Raw genomic sequence first — 12,062 nt, forward strand, 5'->3', positions numbered from 1 at the left:
TTTTCTTTAGTGCTGGCCTTAAACAATCTGGTGACTATATGCCATATTGATGTTCATTTTGTGTAGAACCTAGCACATGTTCTCTGGATTTCTTGTATCTGGGTGTCTACCTCTCTAGCAAGATTACAGAGATTTTATTCTATTATTCCCTCAAATTTGTTTCCCAGATTGATTACTTTTTCTCCTACTCTCTCAAGAATGCCAATAATTTGTATGTTTAGTGGCTTTACATAATGCCATATTTCTTAAAGACTTTGTTCATTTTTAAAAATTATCTTTTCTTTATTTTTGTCTGACTAGGTTAGTTTGAAAAAACATTCTTCAAGCTCTGAAATTCTTTCTTCTGCTTTGTTCAGTCTATTAACAAAGCTTTAAATTGTATTTTGAAATTCCTTAAGTGAGTTTTTCAGTTCCAGTAGTTCTAATTGATTTCTTTTTAAGATGTTTATCTCTTTCTTCATTTCCTGGACTGATTTAGAAGTTTCTTCATGTTGATTTTCAACTTTGTCTTGGATCTCTTTGAGCTTCCTTACAATTGATGCTTTAAATTCATTATCTGTCATTTCTGAGTTTCCATTTTGGTTCAGGAGCCAGAGAGATCCTTTGATGTCGTTCAGCATTTCGATTTTCATGATGCCAGAATGCTTTTTCCTTCTCGTCTGGAGAGGGTAAGGTCTTTTGGCTTTGCACCTATAGCCCTACAGCCCTACAGCCCTACATACTTCTGTCAGCAGGTTTCATTGTAGGCTGCATGGCTTGGACTACAGGCCAGTAGATGGCACTTGCGGGTAAGTGCCAGCTGCTACACAAGCAGGTGGGTAAGTATCCTGTCTGTGTTTACTGTGAAGTGTTCTGTTTTTGCAGGTGAAGGCCAGGACAGTGGAGTGCCCAGTTCCCTGGGGTTCCTGTTCTCAGAGGTAGGGTGACAAATGTGGGCAGAGCTGGAGCTCTCTGGCTTGCCCACAAATACCCCAATGGTGAGCACAGGCACTAGCCCTGGCAAGGGTGACTAGGATAAGCTCCTGTAAACGCACTTAGGTCTCTGCAGGGATGGGGGATAAATGGCTTCACCAGCTCCCCATCCTAGATAGGCAGGAACTTGAGCTGTTTCCCCGTCACTCCCCTGTTGCAGGACTTGTGACTCCTAGTTCAGGTGTACCTTGTAGTCTATCTGCAGTCCACAATGTGGTTGAAAGCCATGGGAAATGTCTGTTTTGTGACTCTGTGGGAGTGATTTCACAGCATAATCTCATTACTCAACCCAATACAGATAGCTTTATGGTTTGTCTGTTCTCGATGTGGCAGTACTACTGCTTCTTGTATGGGGGGACTCCACCCTTGGGCCCACGCGAGTGGATGTTGGTTGCAGCGGTATTGGCTAGTTGAATCAGCCCAATCTCAGGCCCCAGGGAAAGTGGTTGGAGGTAGGTAGGTATTTCCACAGTTCCAGGCCGCTAGCCAAAGGGAATATCCCAGGCCAGTGGGGGCTGGGTTTTCAGAAGGGCTCTGGGCCACAGCTGAAATGTCCAGGTAGTGGCAGGGAAGATAGGCTGTGGGCCCTTCACTGGGGAGGGCAGCATTTCTCAGCTGAAGCAATGAAGACACATGGCTCTGGGGTGCGTGACATGCTCCTACTTCCTCCCACCCAACCGATGCTGGACTTCACTTTTGGGGGCACACAAGGGTGCCACACCTTGTTTACTACCTCTGGGAGTTTTACCCCAGAGGAACTCAGAGCCGTGACTGTCCACAGTGTTCAGGTGGGGGTGTGGCTATTGTGCTGGAGCCCAAGCCATGAGCCTTGCCTGGAGAAGGGAGGCAGGGGTGGCGGATCATGTGATCTGCAGTCTGGGTGCTTCCTGGAGGAACACAGAGCCACACTACCCACAGTGTTCAGGCAGGGGTGCAGTTGCTGCACTAGAAGCACAAACCATTGAGCCTCAGTGAGGAGCAGTGGGGCAGTCTGGCCACTCCTCAGCACCCAGGCAATGGCCTCTATTGGGGTTACAGCAGCTTGCACCAGGCTGCTCAGGGATCCAAGGCCTATGGAGCTCCATGTGGGCTTGAGTAGTACCTCTCTAAAGACTCCAGGCAGCTCTCTGTTAGTCCAGAGGCCTGGGGCAGGGGCATGTGGGTTCTCATGTGCCTAGGATTACAAAGGTCCATGGTGTAAGTGTGGATTCCCCAAAAACTCTCACTTGTTCACCCTTTCCCCACGTTAAGGAGCCTCCCCTGGCTCCACACCAGTCCCCGTAGGAGCTGCCTGGCTTTGCTCATCTCTGTTCTCCATGGGGCCTGCTGCCTCCTTTGTGAATCCTGATGTGACGTCTTAGACAATCTACTTGAAGAGCTAGTATTTACAGACCACTTTGTTTCCTCTCTGTGAGAGCAGTGCACACTAGCTGCTTCTAGTCAGTCCTCTTCAACTAGAAACAAGGCCATCTTTTTTTTTTTTTTTTTTTTTTTTGAGACGGAGTCTCGCTCTGTCGCCCAGGCTGGAGTGCAGTGGCTCAATCTCGGCTCACTGCAAGCTCCGCCTCCCGGGTTCACGCCGTTCTCCTTCCTCAGCCTCCCAAGTAGCTGGGACTACAGGCGCCCGCCACCGCGCCCGGCTTCACCATGGTCTCGATCTCCTGACCTTGTGATCCGCCCGCCTCGGCCTCCCAAAGTGCTGGGATTACAGGCATGAGCCACTGCGCCCGGCCGAAACAAGGCCATCTTAAGAAAGGACCTTGCATCCTTCCTGGGAGGACCTTGCATCCTTCCTGATTTCTACAAAACCAGAGTGCTGTTTGGTCTGCACACCTGATTTAATATTCTGTTTGCTCTGCACATCTGAGTTACAATTTTTGCAAGTACTCTGATCTTGGTTTCATTTTGATTTGGTTATGTGTATCTGTAAACAAGTTGGCTCTTTTTCTCTTGCTTGCTTTTCAATGTCTTCTGAGAACAAAAATATTGTAAATGGTGGCCAGGCAATGGCCAATTAAAATCCACTAAGGTGGCTAGTCACCTTCTAAAATACTGGTCTAAACTCCTGACATTCCCTGACAGGATTTATAGGATTTATTTGGTCTGGAGAGATTAATAGCAAATATAATGGGATTCCCCAGTATTCAGGCATGCCAAGTATTCTGGTTGGCTACATGGCTTTTCCTCATGAACACTTTTCAGTCAATGGTCATCTTAAGAATCATTCAATGTCCCCAGACTTGTTTTTCTCAGTACCAAAGTAAGAAACTACAACTATAGAATTTTTTTAAATGCCGGTATATAGAGGCTCCCAACTTCTTTATCTGTTTTTTTTTTTCTCTTCTTCCTCTCTGCTTACTCTGAATCTATTGACTTTTTCACTTGAATTAGGATATTCTACTGTTACTAATTTCAAAAGCCAAGTAGAAGTTTTCCTCAAAGCATTTCAGCCAAGATAAGAAAAACAAAAAGAAGGCTTTCAAACTACAACAGGTCTGTGGCAACCAATAACCTAGCCTTGTACACCTAAGAGTCATCCTTTCGGAAATGTAAAATTAGGTTTGCCTTGCTAGCAGTTGCTTAGGGTGATATCATACCTAATTAAAAGACTGATAATCTAAAAAGAAAAGGACTAGATAAATGTTTATAAAAAGGCTCTCAGATTAAACAAGTCAAAATCCTGAGTTCAGAGCAATAATATAAATTATCTCTGCCTGGCATAAAAATTCTGCTTTGTCTTTCATGCATAAGCCAGAAAAAGCCAAGGGAGTCGGAGACGGTAAGTACCTTTCTCTAAAACATTTCCCCACTTAGGTTGACTAATTGAGCCAATGAGACCGGCAAACAAAAAGATAAATTACTGCTAAAATTGAAGGCCACTTGTAGATTTTGGTCTTGTGATACAATTTAGCTAGCCCTAGCTAAAATTCAAATATTTGAATGTTTAACCCCTAAACTCAGTTGAAACACAAAAAGGGAAGATGTTTTTAAAAAATCTGCCACAGAAATTGCTTTACCCAAAATTTGGTACCCAGCCTTCATAAAATTACCTATCAGGGCAAATATAACATAGCCACATGAACAGGTCCCATTTTGTCAGACATATCATTTGAACCCAACTCTCCTTCCATAAACCAGTGCACTGATTTTGAATTCTTGCTATCTGCCTGTAGGTTGGACTAGAAATTCTCTTAATTTCCTCCAATATTTGGCTGTAACTCTCTAAAACCTGCTCTGTTCCTAAAGCCCTTAAACTGAAGCTGGACAACTTAACTTTCAAGGGACAAGTCTCATGCCTGATGTACGAGCTGCACAGAAAGGTCATGGAACCTGCTGATTCCACACCCAGTGACCTTCAAGCTGCAAATGAGGACAAGAGGTTGATGGCTTTATGTAGTGAACAACTTTTTTTCAAGATGATGGGACAAGATTCCCCATCATAATGAGACTCTTGCCCCTCTTACTTTTTCCTTTCTTATGTGTATCTTTTTCTTTACAGGATAATAGTGTAATCGAAATTTCACAATCAGTAGTTTCTGTTGATAACTTGATAGAACCTGACTCCAGAGTTCCCTTAAGTCATGAAATAAGGAAATATCTGTGCTACTGCTAATACTACATGTTGTATACAGATAAATTCCTCTGGGGAAGTTGAGGCCTGTATACATACAATTTTTTTTAAAAAAAAATACATACAATTTTTTTAAAAAAAGGTCACATAATTACAACAGGTCTCACCTAAGTCCCATGTCATTTGATTTATTCAATTGTCTGCCCTTAAGGTGAGGCTCAAAGCTCAAAACTATTATGCAAACTGGGATTATCATATTACTATTAACTTTATTTTCCATTTTCCTTTTAAACTTTTATACTTCTTCCTTGTCAAATTTCTGCTGAAGTACTATTCCTAACAGAACAATGCTGGCCCAGCACTTTGAGAGGATGGCCAAAAGACTACAGAACAGATAAAATTAAACTTAACAATGGACTCCAGGAAGGCTTATCCTGAGAGTAACTCCCTCCAGACCTCCCTTTGTTGTTCAAATATGGCTACAAGGGTTTTGACACTGACCCCTAGTTGCCAATCACTCCCTCCAATGTGGGACCAGATCAGTAACCCAGGACAGGTCCATCCTGGTTAAAGGATGATCAGCAATGATTTCAGAGAGAGATCTTGATCCAAAGGGGGAAATGTGAAAGTTGTCAGAATAAAAATGGAGTCACATGATTTTTTAAAATCCTGAATAATGAAGCCAGGGAAGGCCATGAAGGGAAGGAGGGTTCTCAAGCATGAATATCTGAATAAAAAATTCTCACAAAAGACTGCAAAAACCATAATCTTGCATAAAGGCCATCACAATCTTACACACACAAAAAATGTCTGCAAGGACATCTGCCCAGCAACTGCTTGTCCAAACTTGGACTGATACCGCCCTTGTTATTGATCCTTGTAGCTAAGGATAATTCTCTCGAAACAATGATATAATCCTCCTCATTTTTTCCTTTAAAAACCTTTGTATTCCTTTACATTCCTGAATATACACAGTTTACTATGGCACACGTATTCCCATTGCAATGTCTATTCCCGAACATTCTCTTTCAGAGAATCTCCCTCTCTCTTCATTATGTAGAATGACAGCTAGCTAAAAAGGTGAAATATGTGTCACTCATGTGAATGCTCAGACTACTACAGCAGCCCTTATGAGAAAGTTGTCATCATTTTGAGTATCCCATGAGACTTTAAATTGAGCAAGTAACATCCTTCACAGCCCAAGCAACACAATAATGAATGCATTCTCATAGAATATGGTGGGCTTTCCATGAACCCTGTCCTTTGCAAGCCAAGGGAGCCATTCAATGATACTAAAGAACAGACAACTCACACAGCAACTGAAGAAAGGACATCAAGACAGCCTACTGGTGGGATAGTACTCTTATCTGACTAGGACAGTGTGGACACTAAATGCTGCTTTCCAGCACAAGGAAAACATGTCACTGCAGTGCATGCTGGGAAACACTGAGCTGGGCAGGGCTGGAGGCCTTCCTCTCATCCTTTAAGACTGCTCTCTTAGAGGTTTTCCATAACTAACCTAATGGCAGCAACATCCCGGGCATTCTCTACCCTATTATTTGAATTTTACCTTCTTTGTAGGATTTACCTGCACTTGAAGTTATTGTACTGACTTCTTTACATGTTAACACGTTGTTATGTCTGCAGTCCTCAATCCTGCCCCCAATCCAGCCCTCTCAACACACACTAGCATATGAGTTCACTAGAGGCAGTCACTCAATTTTGTTCATTGCTAGGTCCCCAGTGCCTGCTCTGTTGGAGGGTGAAGTGAGGATTAAGCTGAAATCTAAAGATATATAGTAATTAAGCAGGTAAAAGGAGAAGAGGGGGGCATCCCAGTAAAAGTGAACAACATGTATAAAGATCCTACGTCAAAAGAGATTGCAACAAACCTGCAGGAGACAGAGAAGGCACCTGGCCTCACACTGAAAAAACAAGGGGCAGACAGCCAACCTGTGCTTGACTATGAGGGTTATATCAAGTGATACTGTCTATATCTTTAAAAATGCTTTACTAATTTTGAAGCAGTGGTAATATGATCAAATTTGCTTTTGAGATGATCACCTATGCTGGGGTATAGAGAATATGAAGATACTTGTAAATCTGGTGGGAAGCTATATTTGTGGCCCAAGTCAGGAGGGAAGTAAATTGGGCTAAGGGAGTAATTGTGGAGATGGGAAGAAGTGAGTATGTTTTTAAAATGTTTAGAAATAAAAAATCAAATAGTAGTTGCAGATGGAGTGAATCTGAAAGATAAAAGGGTGAAAAGTACCACCAAGAATGATTCCTAAGTAACCAAATGCATACAAGATTCTGTAATGATTCTGCTATAGTGGAAAGCTTTCAGGTATGATATAAAATATAGGTCCCATCTGGCCAATACAAATGCCAATCTTGGACAGAAGATTGCAGAAGGTAGCAACCTACCTGTGCCAGAACATGGAGGTCACATGAAGCAATGCTGTCTGAATCTCAAAAAAAAAAAAAAAAAAAAAAATGCTTAAGTAATCAAACTCAAACTCAGACCATGGGAGCAGGGGTTCCCAGGAGTAACAACAGGAAAGAACAGAAGTCCTGCAAGACAAGGAGCTGAGGAAAATGAGGAAATCCTCTTTTTCTTCCTCTCTCTCCTCCAGACACACAGGTCTGGTAGATTCCAATCTAACCTCTTAATGCTGCTTCTTGAGGGATGAAAGTGAGGGGCATGGCTGAAGGTGAAACCCTGACCTGAAGGGTTGTTGGGTACAATGAAGAGTGATTAATTATGGTTTTGGGGGGGCCTATATCTCTCTATCCTCAGCTCATCCCTAGGCCATGCTCTGCTTCAGACGTTGAGCTGACGAGGCTGGGGTTTGGCCTGTAGCCTTTCCCTGATATTTACCGGCTAACAGCATAGAAGACACTTACGGGGGAATTCAAGCTCAGAAACCAAGACAGTGAGACATCTGAGCAGCATGACTATGACGAGAAACACAACAAAGTGATTTACAGACTGCAGTGTAGCAGTGGTATTAGAACAAACAGATGAAGAGTTTAAAATTAACAAAGGAAACATTAAAAAAGACATACAAGAAATCTATGGATTAGCATAAAGAAGCTACAGTGACTCTAAACGATGAATCTGATAAAATACCCTCAAAATATGTAAAGTATATATTTATAGAACTTCAGGGAGAAATAAACAATTTTACCAAAATAGTGAGTAATTTTAACATACCCTTCTCAATTACTGATAGGCCGGTCAGCAAAACCAAGAAAGATATAGAAGATCTGAACAAAACAATGAACAAATTTAACCTACTTCATCAGAGACTAGATCAATGCCTCTCGAACTTTGATACAGATAGGAAATCACCTGATGACCTTGTTAAAATACAGATTCAGGTTCAGTAGGACTGAGGCGGGGCCTGAGATTCTGCACTTCTACAAAGCTCCTAGGTGATACTGATGCTTCTGGTCCATAGACCACACTTTCAGCAAGGTACAAGCCCATAAAACAAACCTCGACAATTTCAATGAATACGTATCACACAGACACTTTCTATGACCACAGTGAATTTCTGTTAAAAATTAATAACAAAAAAATAAAAATTTCATTTTAGAAAATTTGAAACAAATTAATTCATGGATTAGAAATGGTATCATATATAGTTCATTATAATGAAAGCACTGCAATGTTAAGTTAAAACTTACTGGACTACTGTGGATGCCATAAAACTGGTATTTCAATGGAAATATATAGCTTTAAATATTTTATTTGTGAACTAATACTCAACTTAGAAAAGTAAAAAGAACAACAGAAAAAAATCCAAGAAAGTAGAAGAAAATGGGTAATAAAAATTACGGTGGAAATTCAACAACAACAAAACACAATAAAAAGAACAATTTTCAAAGCAAAATTGGTTTCTTTTAAAAAAGAAATCAAAGTAAACGTCTAGCAAGATTACCAAATAATAAGAGCAAAGGTACATATAGATAATATTATGAATGAAAAAGACACAACCACAGATACAGCAGAAATGAATATGATGATAAGACAACTACTTCAAAATAGACTAAAAGACATTGTAAAAGTGATAAAAGATATTAGAGAACAATATAAATCAGATTTAGCAAACGTCATGGATGAGGTAACAGAATTCAGGAAAGAAATAGATATAAAACAAAAAATAAATTCAAAATTGAAGACTAAACTGGAAGTAGTTACCACAGGAAAAAAAACACAACAGATAATTTCTTAAGCAAATAGGAGGTAAAAGGAGAATAAAAAATTTTAAATAAAATAAATGAAGGGATAAAAGTAATGCAAGAGAAAGTAACAAATATTAAAGATCGGAAAAAAAGGTTCAATATAGAGTTAGCAAGAATTCCTGAAAAAGAAAACCAAAGGAAGGTGGCCAAATACCAAAAACGATAATTCAAAAAATTTCCTGAATTAAAAAAATATTTGATAATACATATTGAAAGAATGTACCATATTACTGAACACATCAACCTAGCATAGCCAACACCAAGACAAAGGTTTTAAAGAAAAAGAAAAAAATATTTTGGGCATCTAGGCAAAAAAACCAAGTGACTTCTAATGGGGAAAAAATAGATTACCATTACTACTAGGCTTTTCATGAGCCTTGCTGTATGCCAGAAAAAAAAAAAAAAAAAAAACTGCAACAATAAAATTTATGATACTCAAGGAAGAAAATGTAAGCTAAAAATTTTATATCTATTCAAACTGACCATTAAATACAAAGACCAGAGTAAAACTTTTATTGACATTCAAAAATTCAGGGAACTGTTGTTTCCATAAGCACTTTCTGAAGAAAGTACTAGGGAATAAATTTCAGATTATCAAAATGACCAGAGAAATATTTGCATAAGCTCTAATGGTGAACATTAAACATATATAGTTACTTGTGGACTTACAAGATGCAGCAAGATTTAAAAGGGAGATGATATAACAGGTAATATCTATGTGCTATGCATAGAACATCAAGGTGCCCTGCATTTGCGTATTAAAAGGGTAGGGTGGGAGGGCCATTTTTTTCCTAGGGTACGTGAATGACATGCCTGGTCAAACCAATCCCCTCAGCCCTATGCAAATCAGAAACCAACTCCTCCAGCCTCCTCACATAAGCAGCCACTTTTCCACTGCACAGGGGGTTTTCTCTTTGTTCAAATCCCTCCTCCCTCTGTCTCTGTATGGGGGAGTTGTTTCCTTCTTCCTTCTTTCTTGCCTATTAAACTTTTCTCTCCGTAAAACCACTCCACATGTGTCTGTGTGGTTTTATGCAAACGGGCTCGAAATGAAGAATCGGGATGTTCCTCCAGTCATTGGAGCCATATCAGTAGTACAAAAAATATACAAGGAAGAAAAGTATAGAAGGGAAACATTTAAAACTTTATGAAATGATTTTAACAGAGGCCTAAAGAAATATAAAAATATACTATGTCCATGCACAGGAAGATTTAGTAACATAGAGATATTGATCTCTCCAAATTGTATTTATAGATTAAGTGTAAATCCAATGAAAAGCCCAGTAGGGCTTTTCATAGAATTTGGTAAATTAATTGTCAATTTTACATAAAAGAGTATGGCACCAAGAATAGTGAGGATATTTCTGAAAAAGAATAGGGTGAGAGATTTATCCTACCTGATGTCAAGACTCATCTGAAACTTTAAGGAAGTTAGTGTAATACTAGTGCCGGAATAAACAGACCAACCAGTGGAATTAAGAATCCAGAACTCTCTTATGCTTTCATAACAGTGAAAGAGGTGGCATGTCAGATCATTAGCGAAGGAAGAGTTATTTGATAAACAGTTATGGTAAAATGGTTACCAAACAGAAAAATTCAGTGTCATAACCCTATCTCACTTAATATAAAAAAAAATCAATCCCAGATGGATTTGGAATTTGTCTTCTTAAAAACCTTTAAACTTCTTACTAAAAACTTATAGGTGACTGCCCTTCTGATCTTGGGGTAGGAAATGATCTCTTTAAAATATTTTTATAAAATTATCTGCTTTAAAAATGATAAACTTTTGTTCATCAACAGACATATAAAAGAAAGTAAGTTACAAATTGGGATAAGATATTAGCAGTATAGAAATGAACAACAAATCAGTATCAGGAATATATGAATACTCTTAGCAACAAAAAATGTGTAAATTGCATGCGTAAGCTTTTCATAAAAGAGAAAACAGATGTGGCCAAAACACTCATGAGATTCAATCTCAAGACTATCATGAAATACCATTTTATAGCCATTTAATTGTCAAAAATTAAAAAAAAAAATGTGCCAATACCAACTTGGTAAGAATATGTGAATCTATAGGGTGGGAGTATAACTGGTACTACTCCCTTGAAAAATAATTTGACCTTATCCTATAAGTTGAACATATTCTACATCTGATCCAATGCTTAAGCATATATGCAAGAAAAACAATTGTAGATGTGTACTGGACACATGTATAAAAATGTTCATATTAACATGTACCCAAGAGCAAAAACCTTGATACAACCTGCAAATCCATCAAAGGAGATGCACAAATAAAATATTTAATATTTACACAATGAAATACTACACAGCAGTAAAAGTGAATGAACTATAGCAACACTAAACAATATGGGCAAATATTAGCAATTTAATATTATATAAACATAATTACTGAATTATTACACACAGTTTGATATTCTTTCTATGCATTAAAACCAAACAAAATAAAGGCATTTTTACCATTACATAAGAAATGAGAATACACATGCACACAATTTAAAGTGATAATTATCTTGCTGGAAGGAGCGGGGGTGAGGGCATGATAGGATGAGATATGATAGAAGTTATTGTTAGAGTCCTAGTTTTGAAGTCGGGTAGTAAGCTCATTGGTGCTCGTGACATTATTAAAACAAACAAATAATAGCGGATGCGTGCATCCATGAGGAGAAACGTGGCATCAACAACAGGTATAAATTCTAACTCTCACATCGGCTGTGAATGAGACAAAGATCTACAGCACATTTACTTGATGACACAGTCTGTCAAACAAAGACATGTTAGTAGCCACGGTGGGCTGTGACAACTCTAGTCTCACCTCGATGAGTCAGGTTAACAAGGATATTGACACTTCTCTTCCTTAAGTAATTTTCAGCTATGAGTGTGAAGTTATACGTTTCTTGTGAGTCTTGAGTTATTTGCCAATCACACCAGTTTTTGTGCGTACAAAGTTTCTTTTCCCCAGAAAATCTTAAAAAACAAAACAAAATAATACATTACAAGGTTTTTACTTTCATCAAAGCAAATGTATCCCTTATCCCTCAGGGCATACTCAGTGACTATCAAACTATGTTCCCCATAATGGCATTGATCCATCACCAACAAATACCAATAATGAAAATATTGTTTCTACAAATTTGATATATGTGCTGAAATGTCTTAACATGAATCACTGACTTCCCATGGGTGGTGAGAACATCCCTTAATTTACTTAGAATATTCCTAAAAAGTCAGAAATTGGGTAGACCCA

The 12,062-nt window shown here is 39.0% G+C and overlaps 1 protein-coding gene across 4 annotated transcripts in view; it reads right to left on the reverse strand.

Annotated features, from left to right (window-relative positions):
- OSMR (oncostatin M receptor) overlaps positions 1 to 12,062 on the reverse strand; it is a 94,482-nt gene that overhangs the window by 43,737 nt on the left and 38,683 nt on the right. For all 4 annotated transcript variants that reach the window (XM_007961443.3, XM_007961444.3, XM_007961442.3 and 1 more), the window contains one exon: positions 11,631 to 11,782. In XM_007961443.3, coding sequence (XP_007959634.3) covers positions 11,631 to 11,782 — 152 coding nt within the window. The remainder of the gene's footprint in view (positions 1 to 11,630; positions 11,783 to 12,062) is intronic.

This window comes from Chlorocebus sabaeus, chromosome 4, assembly GCF_047675955.1.
Source record: "Chlorocebus sabaeus isolate Y175 chromosome 4, mChlSab1.0.hap1, whole genome shotgun sequence".
Taxonomy (NCBI): domain Eukaryota; kingdom Metazoa; phylum Chordata; class Mammalia; order Primates; family Cercopithecidae; genus Chlorocebus; species Chlorocebus sabaeus.